Source organism: Eurytemora carolleeae, unplaced genomic scaffold (assembly GCF_000591075.1).
Source record: "Eurytemora carolleeae unplaced genomic scaffold, Eaff_2.0 scaffold283, whole genome shotgun sequence".
Classification (NCBI taxonomy): Eukaryota; Metazoa; Arthropoda; class Copepoda; order Calanoida; family Temoridae; genus Eurytemora; species Eurytemora carolleeae.
The window spans coordinates 167,665-194,342 of record NW_019396323.1 but is presented as its reverse complement, the minus strand read 5'-3'; the positions used below and the strand labels follow the sequence as shown (position 1 = coordinate 194,342).

Sequence of the window (26,678 nt, the reverse complement as noted above, 5' to 3'; positions counted from 1 at the left end):
GGTGAATTTTCGGGTCAAAAGTATTAAACATAGTTGAAACACTTAACACTTATTTCCCAAAAATACCCTATTAATTGATCAAAGAAAGATCGATTAAACTTCCCTGTTTTCTCCTTTTAGAATCAAGAACTAGCAAAAAAAAGGTGAAAAAGTAAAACTTAAATTTCCTTGTTTGTGAAAATACTAACTCAGATATACTTTTTTCAAAAATTGTAAATGACTGCTTTTCAGTTTACACTGTTTTGATGCTTTTGTTAAAAAATTTATTTTCATAGAAAATTTGTTTTTCCACAAAATTTCTCAATTAAGCGATAAAATTTGTTTTCGCTTAGCGCTTGACTCCCTATTCTTATAAATGAAAAAAATCATTAGATGGTGCAGGCCGAGGGGGAAAACTTGAAAAATAACTTTTGTTTAACCCGACTAAGCAAAAAATGTGCAAAAACATAAATAATACATTTTTGAAAAGACCGTACTTCGGCGAATTCAAATATGCAAAAATATTTATCAAATTTTCAACAAGTTATTTCAAAGAGCTATAAAAAGTCGAAGTCCAGTAGGTTTAAAAGCCCCGCTTTGAGCCGCCCTTAAGTGAGAGGCATGTGTTATGAGAAATGTCAAAAAATACTTTAATTTATCTCAAAAAAAGGTCAGGGGGGTGCCCAGTCGAAATATGGTTATTTGGATTAAAATAATATTTATAATGTAACACCCATGAAACTTTTTTTAATTATAATAAGTTTCTTCTATTTAAGATATTATAACGTGTTGGCGTACGACCAGACCCGTGTCAAGATCCAACTGGACAGACGAGATATTTACATAAACGCAAACCATGTTAGGATTCCAGATTCAGGCAGAGAATATATTCTTACTCAAGGTTAGATAATCATTTAATATCCTAGTTTACAGTCGGGATGCAAGTATTTAGGGAGTGAAATGTCTACTAAGACATGTTTTTAAAATGTATTTTTCACAAATATTAAAAATGGCTGTCTCGAATGAATGATAAAAAAGTCGCCTACAAGTTTAAATAATAATTCTGAAAATCTGATTAAATAAGGTATTATTAGGTATTATATATGGAATCAGGTTGAAATTCTTAATTCAAATCAGTTTACAGAATTGAAAAATATTGAAATTTAGAAGTTAGGTCAAAATACACTTTTTTGAGTTCTTAATGAAATTTATTTAGAAAAAATTAATTTTTTACCATCTCCAACTTTGAATATTTTTCAATTCTGTACATTGTTTTGAATTCTAGTTTTCAATCCGGTTCAATGGATACCCATATTATTGAGATTTTCTAATTTTTCATTTTCACTCATAATACTGATTTTTATCATGAAACCGTATTTGGGAGTCACATTTTTGAGCTTTATAAAAAATGTATTTTAAAAACATGACTTAGAATTTCAAGTGGAAACTATTTTGTTTCTGTAAAATGGATTCATAAAAATGTCTCACCCCATGTATGAAGGTAAATGCAGTTAAACCCTTAAATAAGTCATACATCGAAAGAATTCATCAAATGTTGTATTCTTCATTTTCTGATAATGGAATGTTACAGATATTTAGTTTTTTTATTAAATGATTATATGGAGCTCTTTAAAACTGTTCCCGCATATTCATGGTTATTCATTAATTTTCGCAAATACTGAGATTTACGTAAAATAGTATAAAACCCCATTGAAAAATTGTCAGGACGACATTTGATAAATTCTTTCGATGTCTTGCTCATCTAGGGTTAAACTGTATGTATGGGTGGGTGTATGTATGTATGTATGTATGTATGTATGTATATATGTATGTATGTATATATGTATGTATGTATGTATGTATGTATGTATGTATGTATGTATGTATGTATGTATGTATGTATGTATGTATATATGCCCAATAGCACCTTTCAAAAAGAGGTTTTCGAATGTACGCCCCTTTTTTCCCTTGTTACAACCTTGTGAAAAAAATATTTCCAATGAAATAATATGTGTTTGTATTTTAGCTTACTTAGAATTTAAACAAACAAAATTAAGATTGAAATATTCGCGATAAGTTCTACTTACTTTGCATTAACGTTCTTTGAAAACTGAAAATGTTTCATTAGATGCTTAGGAAATGTTTAGATTTGTTAAAGGGTCTTTAGACTTAGTTTAAAGTGACTCTCTCCCTACAAAGAACTGTTGTGAACCCTCTTTATATGATAGGTTACTTGTAATTACATCGACAGACTGTGTTAAAAATGGTTTCGTTTAAAATTTAGCCAAAGGGGGGTTTTCCTGATTTATTGATTGATTGATTGTGTTGTCTAGGCCCCTGGAGCAAACAGTTGATTGATTGATTATGTTGTCTAGGTCACATGGAGCAAACAGTTGGTTGCTTGATTGATTGATTGTGTTGTCTAGGCCCCCTGGAGCAAACAGTTGATATTGATTGATTGATTGTGATGTCTAGGTCCCCTTGAGCAAACAGTTGATTGATTGATTGTAATGTCTAGGTCCCCTTGAGCAAACAGTTGATTGATTGATTGATTGTGTTGTCTAGGTCCCCTCGAGCAAACAGTTGATTTTTAAAATTTAGCCAAAGGGGGGTTTTCCTGATTTATTGATTGATTGATTGTGTGTCTAGGCCCCTGGAGCAAACAGTTGATTGATTGATTATGTTGTCTAGGTCACATGGAGCAAACAGTTGCTAGATTGATTGATTGATTGTGTTGTCTAGGCCCCCTGGAGCAAACAGTTGATATTGATTGATTGATTGTGATGTCCAGGTCCCGTTGAGCAAACAGTTGATTGATTGATTGTGATGTCTAGGTCCCCTTGAGCAAACAGTTGATTGATTGATTGATTGTGTTGTCTAGGTCCCCTCGAGCAAACAGTTGATATTGATTGATTGTGTTGTCTAGGTTCCCTCGAGCAAACAGTTGATTTATTGATTGATTTATTGTGTTGTCTAGGTCCCCTCGAGCAAACAGTTGATATTGATTGATTGTGTTGTCTAGGTCCCCTGGAGCAAACGGTTGAAAGTTGTTGATTGATTGATTGATTGATTGTGTTGTCTAGGTCCCCTGGAGCAAACGGTTGAAATTTATTGATTGATTGATTGATTGTGTTGTTTAGGTCCCCTCGAGCAAACAGTTGATATTGATTGATATTGTTGTCTAGGTCCCCTGGAGCAAACGGTTGATCATTTCTGGTTGATGTGCCATCAGCATAAAACGACCTGTATCGTTATGCTCTGTCGATGTTATGAAAATTCAAGGTATTTTAAAGTTTTCAGAATGGATCTTTTCTTGAATTGATTCCAACAAGAGCAGAACATGTTTCAAAAAAATAAATAAAATTATGAAAACATCATATTTATTATTTATAAAATAGAAACTAGTGTTTACTAAATTTAATTTATTCATTCTTTTTTACATTTGTATGTAACTTAAATACGTTCCCACAAAGTGAGATGAAATCTGCACATAGAATTGGGTGGCCCCTTTCCCCTTCGTAAATCCTTTAAAAACGACCATATTTTAACTAAAGATTTAGAGCTTTCGCGTTAAAAGGGGGGGGGGGGTTGATATGTATTAGAAAACCGCTTATCTTTAATTACAAACATTTATTTTCTAAAACATTGAAATAAGAATCTGTAGTTGGCGGTTTGGCAATAACGTCGGAGCTTTGAAACATTTAAAATTACAAAGGCCTTGCAATTATTTTAATAATCTTATTAAAGTTCAATTATAAAGAATAATGCTAAATTCCTTCATGTCAGAGAGAAATCGTAAGACCACATTTCAACCTTAATTTAGTATTAGTCATCTTTTTGCCGCGTGGGTGTAAACGTCTCTAACAGTCAGATTTGATTTAATTAAATTTGATTCTAAAACTATTTATTTTTAGAGAGAAGTCGGCTAAGTATTGGCCAACCGAGGTAGGAGAAACTTTCAGGTAAACATTTGTTTTATAAATTTTTATTCAGCATTTTATATTAGTATTTATTAGTATTTATTAGTATTTATTAGTATTNTGTTGATAAAGCATCCATTACTTGCAAATAGTGAATAGTCATTAGTTTCTCTTAAATATTGAACCGCATTCTAGGCACTGTTGATAAACCATCCATTTTGACTAGAGTGCCCCATTTTGCAACAAAATATAGAAATATTGTCTCACAAATAACTCTCAACCTAATATTGTTCTCTATGGTGTCAGTTTACACAGGATATAATTTTTTTAAACCTATGGGAAGTGGTCGTGCAGATCGCAAAAAAAGTTTACGTATCTTAAAAACAAATATTTCTTGAATTTATCATGTCATATATCATTTTCTTCGTAATTGTTTAAAAACGTTAAATTCATTGCTTTTTTTTTAATTTAAAAAATTAACTGCGTTAGGTTAAAAAAACTTCTAAAAATGTACTTTTCTTTTAAACTAGCATTTTTGACGCGTTTTTTTTTGGTCTAACTCAGTCAATTTTTGAAATTTTAAAAAAAAATTCAACGGATTTAATTTTATTAGACAATTACGAAGAAAATGATATATAGCAAAAATATGACAATGAAATATTTTTTTGAGCTATGTAGTCTTTTTTTTTGCGATCTGCACGCTCTTGCATGACCACTTCCCAATGGTCTAAAAAAAATTCCTGGTTCATACAGACAATTGACATCATAGAGAACTATATTAGCCTGAGAGTTATTTGTGGAAAGTCGGACTATAAAGTAATCATTGTGCTATACAAATAAATAAAAATGTACATTATAGCACGTGTGCAATAAAGTTTTGATTGGTTCCCAGTTTTTCTCCAAAAAAATAGGACATTTCCAAAATATTTTTTCCAATATAAATTAAAATTAACTAAATATTTTTATTTCTGCTTTCTTAAAAAGCTTATTTAATCTAGAAATAGCCATTGCAATAAGAAAAGTACACTAACGTTTCATAAAATTATTTATAACACTATTATTTTGGCACGACATGCTATAAAGTTTTTGGACTTGATTTTCTCGGTATCTCAAAAGTTCTCCCCTTTTAAAATTATCTTTTGTCCCTCGCGTCCAAAACTGTACAACACCGGGAATCAAAATAATAGTGTTATAAATAGTTGATAGCACATGTGCAGCTGGTTTTGTTACCTTGTATTGAAATGTGCCAGGGATATAACGCAGCTGCAGTACATAAATTGGCCGGACTTTAATGTGCCAGAGAGTCCAGACACATTTCTAGATTTTCTACAGATAGTTAGAAATACAGGTAAATTTTCTACAGATAGTTAGAAATACAGGTACATTATCCACAGATAGTTAGAAATACAGGTAAATTTTCTACAGATAGTTAGAAATACAGGTAAATTTTCTACAGATAGTTAAAAATACAGGTAAATTTTCTACAGATAGTTAGAAATACAAGTACATTTTCTACAGATAGTTAGAAATACAGGTAAATTTTCTACATATAGTTAGAAATATCATTTTCTACAAATAGTTTGAAAAAAAAAAAATTCTGCAAAAGTTAAATATTTTTTTAGGGTTTTATTCGCTGAATTGGGTAAAATTTATGATTTAGGGAAAATAAAGGAAGTTAGTCTGTAAACTGATAAATGATGGCCTAACGAGAAACAAAAAAATAATATTTCTTTTTGTTTTTAGAATGTTTTGATGAAGAGTCCGGACCTCCTGTTAGTAAGTACAATTATTATCTAGATTCTTCTACCATAACTAAATAAACATTTTTCTAAATTTATTCATATATGTATTTTTAATGTATATACGTATACACAATTCAATGTACTAAACGAAGTGGGTAATTGAAACATGAATGTTTTGCTATAAGCAAAGAAAAACTAATTTTTTATCAAAAATAGCAAAAGCAGAGCCCAATATGGGTGTTTCTCACGCATCCAAATTGGAAAATTGCCATGTTTTTTTTGGGACACCCTGTAGTATATAAATACATCATATTCATATTATTTGAAAGTTTTCAAATGAGAAATGTTGTTAAGAAAATTAAGAAAATTAAGAAAATTTGGAAAAACTAAAAAAGACATTTCTTCTTGAAGCCAGATAATTATGTGACTTCTCTGAATTATGTTTATTTAGTTATAAAACACACTTTATCTTTTATTTTTTTCAAATATTTTTTATTATGAATCAATTAGGTTTTTCGTATATAATATAATTAGTAAAATCATCTTTCAGTAGGGTATTAACACTGTTAAATACCTTAAAGGGCCTGTAAAGTTATTTAGGATTTATTTGAGACATATAAAACGTTTCCACGATTTATAATTACTGAGTTTGAGCGCAAAGTTGACGTACAAAATCATGAATTTGGGTGGGTACGTTTTCAGAAACGTTTTATTTTTAATATTTTATAACGACGACGAATAATACTAATTAGATGTTTAGGAACATATTTCTCAAAAGAAATTTGCCAATAAATCGAAGTAAGAATTAATTATTTCCTTTTTCATCATTATATTAGATTTCGTATTTTCTATACATTTGTTAGCAGATTTCTTCAAATTCTTCAAATGTCGTCTTTTTAATGAAAATTCCAGAAAATCTGCAGAAAATCTTTGTGATTTAAGTGAGATTATAGAAACTATTAATTGAATAAGATTGCTTAACTTTGATGATAATTTTTATTTTCTCAACCTAAACAACTAATTAGTTTACGGTAGAATTTGTTTAAATTTGTTGTCTTCGTTATTTAACGTATCCACCAAATATTATGATTTTGAACGTCGACTTCGCGCTCAAACTCAGGATTTACAGATCTTTAAAAAGTTTTATGTCTCAAATGAACCCTATAAAATTTGTCCACAACACTGCGTACTCAGTTCAACTACCTTACATAGCCGGTCTGTCCCTTTAATGGTTGTTTTCCTTGTTAAGTTCATTGTTCTGCTGGGATTGGTAGATCTGGAACTTTCTGTTTAGTGGATTCTAGTTTAGGTTAATGGAACCATATTTATACATTATTAAAATAGTCNTATATCCCCCCCCCCTTCATAACATTTGTAAAAACTATTCTTTTAAATCTTAAACTATTTTTCGGGATCAACATTAAAAAAATTATTTTCTACAAAATATTTAAGTAAAAAATGTTTCCTTGGTTTACTTCCTACACTTGTGTCTTATGACTTTTGTATTTTCATGAGTTTTTTTTCCTTTTATCCTTCTTCAATCTTGTAAAATCATTATTTTCCATCTTTAAAAAATCAAGTTGTTTCTTCGTAAAATAGGAATGTTTGAGCAAAATTTTAGGGTTTTTTGGTTGAATTAACTTGCAAGTAACTAAAGAATTTTTGGGTTTTATAGTTCATGTCTAATTTTATCATCCCCCNTTTGGCACGAGAGATTTTGTCTTCAATAGGTTTCCTCTTATTTAAGTTTTGGCAGCTAAAGGGAAACACTTGAATATTCAAATCATTAGGAATTTTAATCATTGATAAATATATTTTAAAATTTTTAATTGTAAACAAGGTAAGAAATGATATTGTATTGGAGACATTTTTTCTTTCTTCCTTTCTTGCTTTCTATTGTATTAAAAAAGGGATTGTTATGAAATTTAAAGTGACCCTTTCATTAGTTTGTCAAGTGTCATGCATGATTTAAATCAATAAACGATATTTTTTATACAGGGTTTCCCACGAAACATGACACTTGATGGACGACTTTAAAGTTGTTTTTGAAATAATTTGAGGCATTTATCGTAAATTTCAGTAGTAAAATTCTTAAATCAATGATCACAAAATAGTCTGCATTTCTAAAATGTTTTTTTTTGTCTGCCTCTTTGAAATTGCTTTCAAAGTTACTTGAAACATATGAATAGTTTTGGTTTTATTTAATTAATTGAAATCTTAATGCTAGAAATTATTTCACAGATATCAAAGACGACCTTCAAGTTTTCTCTCGTATTTCGTAGAACGCCTTTATGTCACTGAGGTGCAATCAACAAGTAATTTAATTTGAAAGATAATGTAAAATATTTGATTCCACTTTTTATGTGGAGAGTCACTTTAAATTATGGTAACGGTCCCTTTTAGTTAAAAAAGTTGATAACATGTAAATTAAATATTGTATTTTAAAAGCCAGTTGCAATTTTATTAAATGCTAATTATCTGGTCTAAACAGGCTCCTTTGCCTTAAGGCTCACATTACAGTATTCAGGGGTCGAGTGACTTATCGGTTTAAACTTATTTCAAAATTAATTAATTAATTAATTAATGATTTTAAGAATATAGGTAATGTATATGAATGTTGACAAGTTTTATGAAAGCTTCTTAGCTATTCTTTTAGAAATTATAAACTTGAGAAAATCATATGTTTTTGCGAAATCCCCTTTAAGAAAAGGTTTTCCTTAACAGTTCAAAAAAATATAATCAGTTCTGAATCTTTGAATGGTATGGTCATGAATGACCATACCATTTAAAATATGAAAATTAAAACGCAAAAATATAAGTCTGGTTTAGGTTGGGTTTCCAGCGAAAAGGTTAAACTTGAGAAAATCATATGTTTTTGCGAAATCCCCTTTAAGAAAAGGTTTTCCTTAACAGTTCAAAAAAATATAATCAGTTCTGAATCTTTGAATGCTTATGAGTCATGAATGACCATACCATTTAAAATATGAAAATTAAAACGCAAAAATACAAGTCTGGTTTAGGTTGGGTTTCCAGCGAAAAGGCAAATCGCTTTGCGAAAATTTTGCATTTGTCTCGAAAATTTTGTATTTCGTTCGCTCGCGAAAATGTTTACCTTTTTTTCTCTAAATTTTACATTATTCTGTTTCGCGAAAATTTTGTGGAAAAATGCGAAAATTTCAGGGGGGGGGATGCGAAAATTTTGCGAAAAAATATGGAAGAGAAATTTTTATATTGATATAATAAATTTTCCAATGCTGAGCTCTCAGAGCAGAGAATTCCACAAGTTTTTTTTGCGAAATTAATTGTTGCAGCTAAAGTTCTCGCAGAATTATATCTCGCGAAATATCTCATCTGTATCGTGGTCACATTTGTTTGCTTAAATCATTTTCGGAACTTTCACGAAAAAGTTTGCGAAATACAAACGAATATTTTTGCGAAAGTTTTTGTTCGCTGGAAACCCTAGTTTTGGGCTTTATGCTAAGGGGAAGCAGTTCTTATGAAAAGCTCATAAGTTAAACAGTCACCAAAGACGAATATTTTTGGGTTTAGCCAAAAAAACCATGGGGATGGATTGGGGGCGGGGGAGGTTGATATTACAAATTAAAGATCTACTTTGTCGAATATGTTAAAAGTTAGTTTAATTTTTTTGAATGATATTAATTATGTATTTTTTGAATATGATAAAAACATCAGTATTGTTAAATGATTGATAGGGATATATTTTGTTGAATATGATAAAAATTAAAGATTTGTATTGTTAAATGATTAAAAATTAAAGATCTATATTGTTGAACATGAGAACTCAAAGAATGGGATTGATACAGACAGAGGACCAACTGAGGCAAGATATCAAAAATATATTTATTTAACTCTTACTTTAAAAATTTGGTTATTTGAATTTTATTTTAAATTTATTATTAAAAGTAATTTTCTTGTAAATCAAACAAAAAAATTTGGAAGATTGACAAATTTATCCGGATATTTTCTTGCTAAAATGTTTTCTGAAGTTATTGGTGCATTTTCTGTTATATGTGAACACTGATGTTTTTTCTTTATACTTGATAACTACATCACGGAAAACAAAACATACAAATGCCTGAAAAATATCCTTTCTTACCATTAATGGGTCAGGTTTTGGATCTTCTATACAGTGAAACCCTTAATAAAGAATACATCGAAAGAATTCATCAAATGTCGTATTCTTCACTTTCTGATAATAGAATGTTGCAGATATTTAGTTTTTTAATAAAATGATTATATATTTTTCCTGACACTCTTGAAACAACTATGCGCCAAAAAAATTCACCTCCAAAGGCTTAAATGTCCGCGCGCGCGCGCAATAAAAGAAAATATCTTTGAATACTTATGTGCTAAGTTTGGCCAAAGTTTGCATGAGATACATCAAAATATAGCAAAATTGGGACAAGGAATTCATTTCCGAGGTCAAAATAGACATTGGAGCATTCTGACCGGCTCGCTAGTAGCCAACCATTACATTAAGGGTCATCTTAGTACATTTTTTACATGTTGTATGTCGATTTACAGGTAATTTGGCACGAAGAATTTATTTCTGATGTCAAAATAATTATTTGAGCATTCTGACCGGCGCGCTAGTAGCCGGCAGTTACATTATGGGTCATCTTCCTACATATTTACATGTTGTATGTCGAATTATAGGTTATTGGGCACGAGAAATTCATTTCTGAGGTCAAATTTAATTTTTGAGCATTCTGACCGGCGCTCTAGTAGCCAACCATTACATTATGGGTCATCTTAGAACATTTTTTACATGTTGTTATGTCGATTTACAGGTAATTTGGCATGAGGAATTCATTTCTGATGTCAAAATAAATATTCGAGCATTCTGACCGGCGCGCTAGTAGCCGGCATTTACATTATGGGTCATCTTCCCACATATTTACATGTTGTATGTCGATTTACAGGTAATTTGGCACGAGAGATTCATTTCCGAGGTCAAATTTAATATTCGAGCATTCTGGCCGGCGCGCTAGTAACCAGCAGTTCCATTCTGGATCATCTTCCCCACATATTTTACATGTTGTATGTCGATTTATAGGTAATGGTGCACAAGGATCCATTTCTTAGTAAAAACTTTTGTAAGACTACTCTGATCGATGTGCGTGCTTTCTTAGGTAAAAAAAAATAAGTTTCAGGACTCTGATCGGCGCGCTGCTGGCTTAGGGTAATTATGGGTTCAACCTATCATAGTTTTTCATGTTGTGTGTAATTTTATAGGTATTTAGATCAGAGCAATCCATTCCTGTGCACAAAACTAATGAACAATGGTAAGAAGAAGAATGATATTAGAATTGAATCATTTTTCTTTGATAGGTTGAACCCATAATGCAACTGTTATTCTAACTTTGGCCAATCCCCCCCCCTTTATAAAATTTAGCATAAACTGGTTTTAAAAGATGGATTTGTGCAGGTTTTCTGTATCTGCTATAATTGTTGGATGCTCCCGGATGACCGCTAGTGAAGTTGTTGTTAACGGATCCGGATCTAAGACGGACTCTGAGTCAGCTGACCGACCTGCGGGTAAACGGTTATCTGTCTCTTCGCATTCTCCTCCCAGCTCCAAGAAGCGTAAAAACTCTGATTCTTGACAGTTCTGTTGCTGTATCTTTTATATTTCTTCACAACATTCATAGCAGCCTTGGACCCCTTCTTCAATATAGGTTTAACTAAACCACATGTTTAACAGTTAGAACCTTCATAGCAGCCTTGGACCCCTTCTTCAATAGAGATTTAACTAAACTACATGTTTAACAGTTAGAACCTTCATAGCAGCCTTGGACCCCTTCTTCAATAGAGATTTAACTAAACTACATGTTTAACAGTTAGAACCTTCATAGCAGCCTTGGACCCCTTCTTCAATAGAGGTTTAACTAAACTACATATTAAACAGTTAGAACCTTCAATATTGTTCTGCATAAATACTTCTTCAATAGAGGTTTAACAAAACCACATGTTTAACAGTTAGATTCTTCAATATTGTTCTGTATTAATACTTCTTTAATGGAAGTTTAACTAAACTACATGTTAAACAGTAAAACCTTCAATATTGTTCTGTATTAATACTTCTTTTCTTAAAAGGACTGTAAAGTTTATTTGTACAGTCACTCTCTTCATGACATGCCTAATTTCCAACAGTACTTTTAAAAGCTTTGTCTAATTAAGAAAAAAAACACTTCAAATTAGTTTAACGACGATATCTTCTGCATTTTTGATCAGATAAATTTCGTAAGGGTACCTTAGTGAATTGTGCATTTGTTTAATTTAGAATCACTGGAAAATACGACAGTCCTTTTATTAGAAAGAAAACTACCCATTTTGATACCTGTTGTTTCCAGGATTGTTAATTACAGATGGAACAAAATTTCTTTCGACTTTGTTTTATCTGTATAAACTGTGGTTAACTTTTTCCCTATGTATTCAATAGTGTTCTATGGTAGAACCCCTCTAACCTTTGTGATAAAATCATGAATAAAATACACAAGATGGAGTGTTAACGCGGACTGACTGCTCATGTAGCCAGGACGGGATTAAGATGGAGTGTTCAGGTGGACTGCCTGCGCATGTAGCCAGGACAGGATTAAGATGGAGTGTTCAGGTGGACTGCCTGCTCATGTAGCCAGGACGGGATTAAGATGGAGTGTTCAGGTGGACTGCCTGCTCATGTAGCCAGGACGGGATTAAGATGGAGTGTTGACGCGGACTGCCTGCTCATGTAGCCAGGATGGGATTAAGATGGAGTGTTCAGGCGGACTGCCTGCTCATGTAGCCAGGACGGGATTAAGATGGAGTGTTGACGTGGACTGCCTGCTCATGTAGTTTTGTATATTTTGTGATAATCTATCATTCGACATTTTTGGGTATCATATATGCTGTGCACATTAATGTCTTGTAAAACAACTCTAGACATTGGTTCCTGTGGTTCCAGGGAGGGAGAGTGGCTAAAATTTAGTCTCCGTAATATTTGAAATTCAAATATTTCCTTCTTTAAGCCCACTGTGCATTTGTACATGAATCTTGCGGCTTTGAGCATCTTGAACCCGACTGGTACACGTCAACACTCCAATCCTGTGTGAACACTCCAATCCTGTGTAGTTTATTCATGGATAGAATCTATGAAAATACTTCTGTGTAGGGTTTTAACTTTATGTTAGATCTATCTTGCATAAAGGAGTTCTATTATGGTATGGGAGTAAATGAATTATTAATTGGTACAAGACCAAAAAATCTTGAAAAAATTGTATAATTTTTCTGTTGTGTGTAATATTTAAGTTCACATAATTTTTTCATTTTTTAGCAGAATTAACATATTTGTTATCCAAGTTATGACTAGTGTTAATTTTAAAATATATATATGATCAAAACGTTCATTACTATTTTAATTTTTTGTTAATGGTAAGGAATCTGAATATTACACTCAGAAAATTAAAATTTTGATTAAAATTTTTTAATTTATTTTAATCCTGCATTATCACTCAAAACCGGAAAAGGGTATTTTTTTTGTATTATTTCGGATGTTTTCCCTATGAGATAATAATCGATCTAATTGATATTAATCTTTATTAAATGCAATTACAGATTTTCAAATCCTTAGACTTTTCCTCGTCTCAAGCTTCTAAAGCTTAGGGTGTATATTTTTCAGAGATTTTGAGAGAAAAATTTTCATTTGAGTGAAAAAATCAATTAATTTAGAAGATAACTTATATTTGATATTTAAGACGAAAAATTTGTCTCATGAACCGAGATTTAAAAATTGTTTCCCGAGAAATTTTTTTTTCATTTTTTGTTGCTGAATTTCACCGATTTAGATGTATGTAATGTAAAATTTTTATTAGAAATTTAAATCTCTAGAATACCCTTCAGCTTATCTTCCATGAATATCTCAAACCAAGCCTTCAAATCTGCGAATCTATTAAAACAAATTTAATTAAAACTTTAAATTTGATCTTTATGTAAGCACCTGTCATCTCCAACTAGATAAGTTTTGCCTCCTATTGACTGCCTTCTACAAAAAAGGATTTTTTTTTCAATATTATTCCTATTTCGTTTCTATAATGGATTGGTTTTCAACCAGTTTATGCTTCTAGAATTTTTGTTAAATTATACTTTTTTTTCTCTTTTATATGAAAATATTCATTGTGCAGGATTATTAAGTGCAACTTTGTATTGCACACAAATATTAAAAGATTCAAATTTTTCTTGTTGCTTATTCATAATATCCTTCGAACTTTTATGAATGAAAAATATTTTGGTGTTATTTGACTTGAAGAGTGTGTTTAAATCCATATTAACGTCGCTGCAGCAAAAGTCGTTTACATATATAGTAACCACAATTGTAAGAAGTTATTGTTAACTAGAAAAGCTAAGACCTTTTAATCCTTCTTGATCAGACTAAGGATTAAAGGAGATTAAGGTTGATAGGAGATTAAGGTTTAAAGGAGACTAAGGTTTAAAGGAGACTAAGGTTTAAAGGAGACTAAGGTTTAAAGGAGACTAAGGTTTAAAGGAGATTAAGGTTTAAAGGAGACTGAAGTTTAAAGGAGATTAAGGTTTAAAGGAGATTAAGGTTTAAAGGAGACTAAGGTTTAAAGGAGACTAAGGTTTATAGGAGATTAAGGTTTAAAGGAGACTAAGGTTTAAAGGAGACTAAGGTTTAAAGGATACATTGTGCATGGATGCCAATTTGTAAATAGCGAGTCCCTTAAAATTTCTTACATAGTTTATTTTTACCTTTGTATTTTCTCTTCACCATCTCCAACTCCGAAAAGTGAAACATCACTGAAAACATTTTTAATTTAATTTAACAAACAGAAAAATAGATTTTAAGATATTTAATTGAAACATATATTTTCTAAATAAAATACAAATTTGATATGATAGCCATGATTTTGTGTTTTTTAATATTTTGAATCCATTCAGTTCATCCAAATAAATACCCCTGCCGCCCCTTTGCCATAAATCTATGATTATTATTTTGACACGCCTAATTTTCAATGTAAGTAAACTTATGAATTTTGACATATTTTAAACTTTAAAACTTAAAAGGTTTAAGTCAGGCGCCTGACAATTGACATGATAATTATAAACTTACGAGTTTACATTTTACAAAACTTATAAAAATATTAAAGAGACTGTAAGCGAAGTTTTTAAGGGACCCTTCATGCAAAACTGCAATGCCCGATTCACAATGGTACCCTTGAAACCTTTATCTGATAAATAACGTGCAAGATATTTTTTTAGGTTTAAAAGTGTTTAATTATTATAGTTCTAATATGTTTTCCTGCAGTAGAAATGCGCAAGTCACTTTTGTAGAGAACCCACAATTGGAAACTCATATTGATATATAATTTATACTAAAGCAGACAAAGCTTAAAAGGGATTAATTGTGAAAAGGCTATTGTCATCTTTGCGTGTAGGGTCACTTGAAATTACGTTTACAGTCCCTTTAAGGATACAAAATTACCTACTAAATATAACCCTCCTCCCTTTTTTTTGTCCGTTTCCTTTCAGGAAAGTGACGTAATTTCAAGAAACTTTTCATTTAAAATGTTGCATTCTTGATTTACCATTGTTTCTAATGCAAGTATATTTTACTTGCGAGCTCCGCGCAACGGAATTCCAATAAGAAACCCTAAGGGTACCGTTGTGAATTGTGCATTGTCAATGCGACTTTTGAAATGGGAAGTCCGTTGAAAATACATTGACAGACCCGATAAACTCAAAATTAAGTTCACTGGGACGAATTTAATGATTTTGTGGGGTTGCTGAACTGTCTAATGTCGGTTCAAATTTGAATCACCGTTGGTTCAAATTTGAATCACCGTTGGTTCAAATTTGAACTGGCAGTTAGTTCAAATTTGAACTGGCAGTTGGGTTTTTCTGCAACATAGCTCAAATTATTTAGATTTGGTCCCTGGTCTGGAATACTAGAAATGTACTCCTGTAAGCTAAAACTATTTATCTATTTTCATGATTACGAATTAATTAATAATTTTAGTTACAAAAAAAGCATTAGCAATTGACTGGGGGATATTATAATTATTTTTTATTCTTACTTGATTTTTTCCAAAATAATTTGTTGCGTATTTTCAATAATTTCAAGTCTTGTACTCAAAGTTTTCAGTTGAACCGACACTTTTTCAACAACATCCAACATCTAGATTAGATCTGAATATTAAATATAAAAGTTAGAAATTATATATTCAAAAATTATTTGCTTGGAATTAATTGCAAGATTTTTTGTTGTTGATTTTACCCAAAACCTTTATTTTATTTTTCTAAACCATTAAAAAATTTCTTAATTTGGAAAAGATATATAAGAGTAAAAGCAAAAGTATTTTTTTAAATAAAGAATTAACTGATAATTTTTTCATATCAGTTTGTGAAAGTTCGTAAATGCTTTTCTTTTTAATGAAATTATCGTTTTTAATTCAATCTTCATTTTTTCCGAAGTTTTGTAAAGTTAAAAAAAATGTTTAAAAGTTTAAATCCTATTTACTTTCTCGTGTCCTGAACAGCATGAGTTTTCTGACACTGGTACTGCAGTAAACAAATACTTTATTCGTAGGATTAATTAAACTTGAAAGTTAGAAAGTAAAAAAGCTTGTAATACGCGTTATTCATTTTATAATTCAATATTAATCAACAGCAACAATTCCGGGGTTTATAATAATAACAGGTGGAATATAACGTTTGCGTTTTTTATTTATAAACATGATATTTTACTTTTAAGGAGATACATTTATATTAATGGCAATGACTGATTCACAACGGAACCCTGCAAACCTTCATCTCTGATCAATAATGTGGTAGATAATTTCGTTTTTTTTCGGGGTTAAAAGTGTTCAATTCTGATAATTTTTCTGCCGAAGAAAAAATTCATTTTCAAAATTATAAACATTGATATCGAACTCATACTTGATCAGACAAAGCTTTTAAGTTACCGTTGTGAATCGGGCATTGCCATCTTTTTATGTAGGGTCACTTGAAATTACAGCTTTCAGTTTGTTGTAAATATATTATTAAGTACATTAAGTACAGAGCGTCCCATATTATATTAGATTATCTCCAAGTTTCAACGCCAAAAGAAACCCATAATACTCGAAAAACCTAGCATTCTTATATTAGCTTTATTTAATTTTTCAAAATGATTCATTCTTCTAAAACTTTCTGATTAGTCCCGAAAATCGCAATTTAGACTGATTGACGTTCTAATATGATATGGGACACTCTGTACCAAGACTAATCGTTTTAGTTGACAAATTAAAGGGAATAATCATCATTTATTTTTTGGTATTAGTAAATTTGATGTATTTACAGTTTTTAATTACTTTACCCTGAGAAAGCAAAAAAATCAATTTATAATATTTGAGGTTTCCTGTTGACACAGATTCATCCTCATCCTGAATTAGCAATAGTAATATTTTTAATTTGGGCCCAGAGGGGGTATTTCTAAATATAGTGGTTCTTATGGCTCAGTAACATTTTGCCTAGTACAAGTTCGCCTAGTACACTTTCGCCTATTACACTTTCGCCTAGTTCAAGTTCGCCTAGATAACATTTTGCCTAGATAACATTTTGCCTAGACAACATTTCGCCTAGATAACATTTTGCCTAGATAACATTTTTCCTAGATAACATTAGAGAGTAATTTTCGCCTAGATTAACATTCTTCAAATTAACCAGCTGTTCAAACAGAAAATGTGATACCACCTTAGGAACAAGGAAATCGAGTGGAAACCTGGTGTTAGTGCCCTGTAAGAAAAAATTTGTAAACATTATTATAATACATTTTTTCTGCTTTTAATTGAATTTCTTGAGGAAAAAAGAGGAACTTTATAAATTATAGTGAATTTATCTAGGCGAAAATTACCCTATAATGTTATCTAGGCAAAATGTTATCTAGGCGAAATGTTGTCTAGGCAAACTGTGTTTAGGCAAAATGTTATCTAGGCAAAATGTTATCTAGGCAAAAAGTTAGTAGGCGAACATGTACTAGGCGAAAGTGTACTAGGCGAACTTGTACTAGGCAAAATGTTACTGAGCCGTTCTTATAAAACTTAGGAAAAGGAAGCCGACTGTGGGACTCAAGTTATGATTTTAAATTGTTCAATGAACATAAAATTCAGACAGATTTCACTCTATCAGTTGATATCAAGCTAATCGTGTAAAACTATTTTCTTTATAATAACTTTAAAAACCCATAAAGTTTTGTCTCACCATTTCACACTTTTATGTGTCCAACTGTATTTTAAGGGAGTGACCGGCTATATAAGGTAGTTGAACTGAGTATGCAGTGTTGTGGAAAACTTCTTTCGGATTCATTTGAGACATATTAAACTTTTTAAAGATCTGTAAATGCTGAGTTTGAGCGCAAATTCGACGTTCAAAACTCCTACTTTCGGGGTGGATACGTTTTCAGAATTAGTTTTATCTTAAATTATCAAATAACGACTACGAAAAATTAAGTAAAAATTATACAGTAATCTAATTAGATGGTTAGGAACATATTTCTCAAAAGAAATTTGTCAATAAATCAATGCTAGAATCAAATATTTCGTTATCATCATTATATTTAATTTCTTATTTTCATTGAATTTATTCGCAGATTTCTTCAAATTCTTCAAGTGTCGTTCGTCTTTACAATAATATTCCAGAAAATCTGCAAAAAATCTTTGTGAATAATGAGAAAATAGAAACTAATAATTGAACAAGATTACTTATTTTCGATAATAAGATTAATTTTTACTTTCTCAACCTGTTCCAAAACAACTAATTAGTTTACTGTAGAATTTTTTTTACATTTTAGGTCGTCGTTATTTAATAAAATAAAAAACTAATTCTGAAAACGTATCCACCCCCAAAGTAGGAGTTTTGTTTCAACCAATTTCTTCAGTTCCTAGTATTTTTTAGTTAAATTTTTTTTAATTTTCTGCCATCTTTTTAAATGTTACAGAGTTTCCCCTAACGGATGAGAATTATAAACTACTGGTTGGAACTAATAATGACCAAATTTAGGACAAAGTCCAAGTTCAACCTTCAGCTCGACATTCTTTTTAGTTTTAGACTATCAATCTTATTTTTAGTGGGTAACCCTGTACATGGCAAAATCGATGAATGTAAATAAAATAAAATTATAAAAGAGATGTATAATTGAATATTAGAAAATGATTATTAGATTATTAGATTTGATCTCATTTCTTGAGGAAGAGGGGGTTCATAAGAAATTTTAGATGGCAAGGGCTATTTTAAGATAGTTGTCATTTAATGTCAGAGATATATTGGATGTAAAAATTAATCTTTATAAATTTTTTTTGTTTAAGTTTTGATCTCTAACAAACTTTTTTCGAATAACAAGTTATAAGTTATTAAAAAGAAGCTTTTTTAATTGAGAGCCTCTCTTGAAGTCTATGTTTATGTGTATCTATGCCGTTTAACAGCTTATTATAAATCAAAATTGAAATCAAAAGTTGTCTTCATTGTATTGATAAAATCGCCTACCACTGTGCGACTAAAATATATAGAGGGTTTCTAAGTTAACCTTAAAATGTTCTAGAATCCAGATATAGTAGCTTGCCCCTGATACAACAAGGATATCAGTATCATACACAGATACTGTAGTTTTCAACAGAAATTCATCATTCCCCTTTATTCTAAAAATACTTTCAATTATTTACAACTACTTTACAAGGAATTTAATTTTAACAAGGGTTCACAAGACCAATTTTGCATGCAAGGTATTTTAGGCAAAATTTGTCGAGGAAACCCGTGGTTAGGTAAAAAATATATTTTCCAAAAAAGTAGTTGTACACAAAATTTTATCGTCCTTGGAGTTGAAAATGCGCGAATTGTTTCACGGGAACTTCGCAGAGCGGGTGTTATATTACTAAATTTCCAAGGGACGCTAAGTAACTTAACCTCTTTTTCAATTTTAAAAGTAAACATGACCTTTTTACATAAAATGATCAGACAAACAGGGATTACAACTTTATATATATATATATAATATATATATATAAAAGATGCAGATATTGAACTGAAGAACTTAATGTATATCAAAGTTATTCCTTTGTCTTTTTTAAATTGTCGTTATGAGACTGTACAACAAGTTATAAATTTTAGTTTATCATGGAGAGTTTTAAAGAATAAATAATAAAATTCGTTAACATTTTTAATATTGTTTCAAAAAAAGGAAAATAGCGATAAAAGTTTGAAAGAAAAAACATAGATCTACGTTAAAGACTTGTAAATAATAAGATGAAATATTTACTTAAATCGAATGATGAATCTAATTCCAGAACCTCCTTTGGAGAACTGATTTTTTAGCGCTGTGATACTGTTCCTTCGCTGATTTCCTTAAATATATTTACTTTAACAAATTATATGTTTTTTTGCATGCTTAAGCATTTTTCATCTTAATAAAAAAATTGATCAGTGGATTTTTCTGAACAATATTATGTAAATGTTAATTTATAACAAAATTCTGATCGTTATTTGAATTTCTGTTTTATTAAGAATAAATGAACTTTTTCAAAACTATACAAAATTTTGAACGTCTTCAATAGATAAAAATTTGGTGTTCAGATCGTTTAAAAATACGGGGAAAGATGTAGCTAAGAAATGCGTTTCGAATATTCATTCAAGAAAAAAAAATATAATTTATGAAATAATTACAGTGAAACCCTTAATAACGAATACATCAGAAGAATTTATCAAATGTCGTCTTGACAATTTTTCAATGAGTTTTATACTATATACGTAAATTTCAGTATTTGCGAAAATAAATAAATATCCATGTATATGCGGGAACAGTTTTAAAGAGTTCCATATAATCATTTAATTAAAAAACTAAATATCTGCAACATTCCGTTATCAGAAAGTGTAGAATACGACATTTGATGAAGTCTTTCGATGTATGGCTTATTTAGGGTTTAACTGTAGAAAATACCTACAACCGCCGAGGGAAAAGTCATTTTTAATGCTTTTCTCCATAGTTTATGATCTTCAATCGTCAGTGCCATCCCATTTCCCTGAAATTTAAGTAAAAATAAAATAAATCTGCGAAATAAACCGTGACTAAATTGAATTGCCTTTATATCAACATTGCCAGGAGCGTACTCCGCGCATTTCCGCAAAGTTTTCTCCACTTCGGGATCATTTATGTCGTCTTCCTGGGCCTAAACACACGTGGGTCAGGATTAAATCAACGTCTTTTTGGCTGAAATTGCATACATTTATTTTAGTTGTATTTTTGGAAATCTAGTTCTTTAATCAGGACACACCATCATTTTGTTTTCTGTTTAATTGTACGACAAATTAAGAACTCAATTTAACATGATCTTCTACCTAGATTTAATAAATCATTGATTGGTTTTACTTATTTAGTTTAAATAGTGCTAAATCTCACAATCACCCATAAAAAAATCTTGAAAATTAATTTTATTTTTTTGATGAACTCTAAGAAAAAAAGAATAGATAACCATTAACTAATAGATAAATCCAATATTTTTACTTCTGATTCTACCTTTCTCTAAATATTTAGATATTTAGATATTTAGACATTAAGGCATTTAGATATCTAGACATTTAGACATTTAGATATTTAGATATTTAGATATTTAGATATGTAGATATTTAGACATTCAGACATTTAGACATTTAGACATTTAGACACTTAGATATTTAGACATTTAGATATTTAGACATTTAGACATTTAGACATTTAGACATTTCGATATTTCGATATTTCGATATTTCGATATTTCGATATTTCAATATTTCGATACTTCGATACTTCGATACTTAGACATTTAGACATTTAGACATTTAGACATTTATACATTTAGACATTTAGACATTTAGACATTTAGACATTTAGATATTTAGATATTTAGATATTTAGATATTTAGATATTTAGATATTTAGATATTTAGATATTTAGATATTTAGATATTTAGATATTTAGATATTTAGATGATATTTTGATATTTTGATATTTTGATATTTTGATATTTAGATATCTAGATATTCAGATATTCAGATATTTAGATATTTGAAGACTGTTTGAAGTGTTTTGTTTATCAGACAGCACAAGGTGAATATTGGAATTATTACAAGACAGACTTGTCACGCTGTTATCCCGTGGAATTATACTTTTAAAAATAATAATAAATTTTTCTTTAAAAGTAAGAACCAGAAAACTCCGGAATAAGATTTTGGGGCTCAAAGTATGTCATTAAATAGTCCACTGAACATGCGACACATGAAAACAAACTATTTGCATTGTAACAACATCAAATAGTAAATACGCTTAATAACTGGTTAGATGTGTTGTCTTATTAAGAGTTTTCTGGTTCGTACTGTATCATTAAAAACATGATTTGAACTGAAAGGTTTTTTTCTGAATCAATATGAGCTTGGAAATTATGAATCAGATTAAACTGAGCCTTGCATAATTTTTTAACTCATTCGGAGAGTGAAGGGGGGGGGGGACTTTTGCTTAGATAAGCGTTCAGAGATCGGAACTTTTGTGAGGATATTGTTCATCAAAAATAGGTTCATCTGAATTTTAAGATCAATCACGATATCAAAAATAGAACGGTTCTTTTGAATTTGAAGATCAATCTCGATATAAAAAATAGGTTCATCTGAACTTGAAGATTAATCTCGATATCAAAAATATGTTCATCTGAATTTGAAGATCAATCTCGATATCAAAAATAGGTTCATCTGAATTTGAAGATCAATCTCGATATCATAAATAGGTTCTTCTGAATTTGAAGATCAATCTCGATATCAAAAATAGGTTCATCTGAATTTGAAGATCAATCTCGATATCAAAAATAGGTTCACCTGAATTTGAAGATCAATCTCGATATCAAAAATAGGTTCTTCTGAATTTGAAGATCAACCACGATATCAAAAAAAAGTTCTTCTGAATTTGAAGATAAATCTCAATCTCAAAAATAGATTCTTGAATTTAAATTCAAAGATCAATTATTGATCCCTCAGTTAATGCATTTTTGGAAACTTTGTAAAGTAAAATTGTAGAAAAATATGGCTGCAGGAGTAGAATATATACCGTACCTTCTGTAGATGTAGAATATATACCGTTGTATTGATTTCTTTAGAATGACCTAATTTCAAAACAACCGTACCTTCTGTTTTAGATATTTAATGATCTCCCAGAAGGATTCATTGATTTTATTAAACTGAGAGAAAGCCTTTGAATTTCCAGGATGTCTAAAAATAAAGATAAGGTAATGTTTGTTTTTATAAAAACTTTATCTGGGTTATATTATGTTTTCTATCTGTGTGATAAATACCTATCTGGACGCATCTTATAATAACTTATTTATTTGGGTGAGCAATATGATCTATCTGTGTCCATGTTATGATAAATTACCTATCTGGGTTTACTTTTTAATGATTAAATAATCCAATGGCACGTTATGATAAGTTAACTATTTACCCATCTGTGTGCTTATTATGATGTTTTGAATATTTTGTTTCACGTGATGATGATGTACCTATCTAGAATTAGCACGTTATGATGATGTACCGATCTGGGAGCACGTAATGATTATGTACCTATCTAGAATTAGCACGTTATGATGATGTACCTATCTGGGAGCACGTTATAATGATGTTCCTATCTGGGAGCACGTTATGATGACGTACCTATCTGGGAGCACGTTATGATGATGTTCCTATCTGGGAGCGCGTTATGATGATGTACCTATCTGGGAGCACGTTATGATGACGTACCTATCTGGAATTAGCACGTTATAATGATGTACCGATCTGGGAGCACGTTATGATGACGTACCTATCTGGAATTAGCACGTTATGATGATTTACCTATCTGGGAGCACGTTATGATGACGTACCTATCTGAAATTAGCATGTTATGATGATGTACCGATCTGGGAGCACGTAATGATTATGTACCTATCTAGAATTAGCACGTTATGATGAAGTACCTATCTTGGATTAGCACGTTATGATGATGTACCTATCTGGGAGCACGTTATGATGATGTACCTATCTAGAATTAGCACGTTATGATGATGTACCTACCTTGGATTAGCACGTTATGATGATGTACCTATCTGGGAGCACGTTATGATGATGTACCTATCTAGAATTAGCACGTTATGATGATGTACCTATCTAGAATTAGCACGTTATGATGATGTACCTATCAGGGTGCACACTATGATGATGTACATATCTGGGAGCACGTTATGATGATGTACCTATCTGGGAGCACGTTATGATGATGTACCTATCTGGGAGCACGTTATGATGACGTACCTATTTGGAATTAGCACGTTATGATGATGTACCTATCTGGGAGCACGTTATGATGACGTACCTATCTGGAATTATCACCTTATGATGATGTACCTATCTTGGAGCACGTTATAATGATGTTCCTATCTGGGAGCACGTTATGATGATGTACCTATCTAGAATTAGCACGTTATGATAATGTACCTATCTGGGTGCACATTATTATGATGTACCTATCTAGAATTAGCACGTTATGATGATGTAACTATCAGGGTGCACATTATGATGATGTACCTATCAGGGAGCACATTATGATGAGGTACCTATCAGGGTGCACATTATGATGATGTACCTATCAGGGAGCACATTATGATGAGGTACCTATTAGGGTGCACATTATGATGATGTACCTATCAGGGAGCACATTATGATGAGGTACCTATCAGGGTGCACATTATGATGATGTACCTATCAGGGAGCACATTATGATGAGGTACCTATCAGGGTGCACATTATGATGATGTACCTATCAGGGAGCACATTATGATGAGGTACCTATCAGGGTNTAAGAGAGGGGGGAGGAATATTAATAGGTAGTTGTGATTGAAGAATAATCACAGGTTCAAAAAAAAGTCGAAAATTGTAAACATAATAGAACTAAATTCTTTTTAATCTAAATATAAAATAAATGTTTTATTTACTATTTTAATCTATGAATTCTGTTCAAAGTTCAGAGCTAGAAATATCAGAAATTTACACCATTAAGTTTCCAATATTATGGTTCAGAAAATCAGAATGTTCACTGTTTACTGTCTTCAAAGGAATTGAGTCTTTGCCACAAACTCTGATTTTCCAATTCCTAAAACTTTGCCACCTGATGGTGTAGACCTTTGATATTTTAAACTAATAATGCTGTTAGGTGACATAATCAAAATTTGAAATATAAAAGGTTTACTTCATCAGTTTGCAATGAAATAAGATATGGAAAATTTGAGCTTGTGACAAAGACTCAATTCCTTTATTTATTTATATCTTTTACAACAAAACAGAAATGTAAGAAACAAATAAAAAGGGAAATACTAAGTTTACAACTGCATTTGTCATAAAAATTATGAATTATATTTGACGTAAAAACCAAAACTTTCATTTAAGCAAAAACCTAGTTTTTTGCAAATTGCTTGTGAAGCACAATCAAAGATAATATATATATAGATATGCAGGCAGGTAGAAACCTCCTTCTTAAATTGCTTGTAGCAGACAACTAATTTTTGAACCTCTGAGAGAAGGTGCAAGGAGAGACATCTATAGCAAATTGATTACTTTCTATATTCCTTTCTCCCCTTGCTGCCATCTGTAGGAAATACGCATTTGTGTTATATAAACATACAGTACGCGTTTTGCATCCTGTATAGTTCAAGTGTTGCTATCTGGACCTGTTTGACCAATAAAATTAAATTTCAAGGTAACACAAACATACAGTACGCGTTTTGTTTATGTTATGATCAGATCAGTTGTAATTTGTCCTAGACTCGATGTACTTTTATAGTCATAATTTTTTATTTAAATTGCGTTAATTTACGTATGCCATTCAGTACAACTTGCACATTTAAACTTTGTCTAGTCAAATTCCTACCTCAGTTTTATTTGCATTGATTAATTTGTTTCATTAAGTACAATATGCAGTATACATTATTGATACTATAGTACGTATTTAGTGTTATCACGTATAAACAAAGTGATAAATTAGCAACAATCCATAGGATAAAATGCCATGCGTACGACAGAGATGGTGCTGTTTGCACCTTTTCTCAAGACCTCGAAATTTATACCTGCCTGCATATCTATATATATATATTATCTTTGAGCACAATGCAATGGAAGCGAGTACAATAAACCTTTTTAAATATGAAGGATGAAATAACATGGTTTGCAAAAATTTGTCCGCATAAAGCAACTTATTTCTTCAATTATTATTTATAAAGAAACAAACTGTCCAGCTTAAGATAACTTTAATGGGACTTTTAAGGTAATTTTAGTGATTTTCAAGTACGCCTTTGTTTTAGTAATAATCAAGGAGATATCATCGTAAGATCTTAAGCAAAAATTCCGGAAGACACTTTTAACAAGAAACCACAATTAAAAATAATCAATTTTCAGCCGAGAAATCATGAATTTCTCATTCATCCTTGATCAATCAGTGTTCTTTAAACCGTTGTGAGTCGGACAAAAATTACATCTACACTCTACAGTCCTTTTAAATATTAAAAAATCCGGCCTTAGCAGGTTCAAAGATGTTTAAATGGATTTGTATTCCCTATATCTTTGAATCATGATGTCGTAAACATTTGATATTTTAAATTAAAAATTTGATAGATTAAACTGTCCAAGTTTATGGTATCAAAAGTTTACACCATCAAAATGCCAAGATATAGGGATTCGACCAATTGTGTTGAACTCATGTTAACTCTAATTATACAATGCCTCACCTCATAGTGATCCTCCATGATGCTAAATCAAGTTTATGTACACTGTACACTGTACACCGTTCAGTTGAAAGTGTACCGTACTGTGCTGTATATTGTATTATCTCCAGAGCCCGAAGCTTTAGGCAGAGTCTCGTAATGAAACCCAGTTTCGTAAACCCTGTTTCATGAAGGGGGTCAGGCAGTTTTGTAGATATCAATATCTTTGCCAAGAAATATTATT

At 30.9% G+C, this 26,678-nt stretch overlaps 3 protein-coding genes across 5 annotated transcripts in view; 2 read left to right on the top strand and 1 right to left on the bottom strand.

Moving 5' to 3' along the window:
- The window catches only part of LOC111700940 (tyrosine-protein phosphatase non-receptor type 2), a gene marked incomplete at its 5' end in the record, with an annotated part of 4,576 nt that extends 610 nt beyond the window's left edge, over window positions 1-3,966 (top strand). The window contains 4 exon segments of the mRNA XM_023472022.1: window positions 756-880; window positions 3,002-3,019; window positions 3,183-3,261; window positions 3,894-3,966. Of these exon segments, the coding sequence (XP_023327790.1) occupies window positions 756-880; window positions 3,002-3,019; window positions 3,183-3,261; window positions 3,894-3,945 (274 nt within the window).
- A 1,127-nt stretch (window positions 3,967-5,093) lies between these two features.
- Window positions 5,094-13,045, top strand: LOC111700937 (tyrosine-protein phosphatase non-receptor type 2). Of its 3 annotated transcripts, none has more exons than XR_002765103.1 (7): window positions 5,094-5,247; window positions 5,643-5,675; window positions 6,891-6,950; window positions 7,389-7,431; window positions 9,420-9,482; window positions 11,091-11,762; window positions 11,979-13,045. XR_002765103.1 is itself a non-coding variant. In XM_023472020.1 (6 exons), the coding sequence occupies exons 1-6, from the start codon at window positions 5,109-5,111 to the stop codon at window positions 11,266-11,268; spliced, it is 516 nt and encodes a 171-aa protein (XP_023327788.1). In that variant the 5' UTR covers window positions 5,094-5,108; the 3' UTR covers window positions 11,269-13,045. The 3 variants fall into 3 exon arrangements, 1 of the variants encoding a protein (XP_023327788.1); XR_002765104.1 differs by having other exon boundaries at window positions 11,091-12,113; window positions 12,813-13,045; XM_023472020.1 differs by having other exon boundaries at window positions 11,091-13,045.
- Window positions 13,046-17,306: 4,261 nt separating this feature from the next.
- On the bottom strand, window positions 17,307-24,477 carry LOC111700932 (uncharacterized). The gene is made up of 8 exons (XM_023472015.1): window positions 24,470-24,477; window positions 22,835-22,919; window positions 20,767-20,853; window positions 20,625-20,706; window positions 19,947-20,031; window positions 19,218-19,329; window positions 18,535-18,575; window positions 17,307-17,334 (listed from the first exon to the last, which is right to left on the bottom strand). Exons 4-8 carry the CDS (start codon window positions 20,695-20,697, stop codon window positions 17,307-17,309), a joined length of 339 nt encoding a protein of 112 aa, XP_023327783.1. The 5' UTR covers window positions 20,698-20,706; window positions 20,767-20,853; window positions 22,835-22,919; window positions 24,470-24,477.
- Between the last annotated feature and the right edge of the window lie 2,201 nt (window positions 24,478-26,678).

Bases quoted from the DNA above. Each gene is read 5' to 3' on its own strand.
- LOC111700937 (XM_023472020.1), top strand. From the start codon at position 5,109: ATGTGCAGCTGGTTTTGTTACCTTGTATTGAAATGTGCCAGGGATATA. The intron at 6,951-7,388 runs GTTAATGGAACC...CTCTTATTTAAG, and splicing joins TTTAGTGGATTCTAGTTTAG to TTTTGGCAGCTAAAGGGAAA. The intron at 9,483-11,090 runs GCAAGATATCAA...GGATTTGTGCAG, and splicing joins CAGACAGAGGACCAACTGAG to GTTTTCTGTATCTGCTATAA.
- LOC111700932 (XM_023472015.1), bottom strand. From the start codon at position 20,697: ATGGCACTGACGATTGAAGATCATAAACTATGGAGAAAAGCATTAAAA. The intron at 20,032-20,624 runs GTATTTTCTACA...AATATATTTAAG, and splicing joins TTTTCCCTCGGCGGTTGTAG to GAAATCAGCGAAGGAACAGT. The intron at 17,335-18,534 runs GTGGATACGTTT...ATGTTAATCTAG, and splicing joins ACAAAACTCCTACTTTGGGG to GCGAAAATTACTCTCTAATG.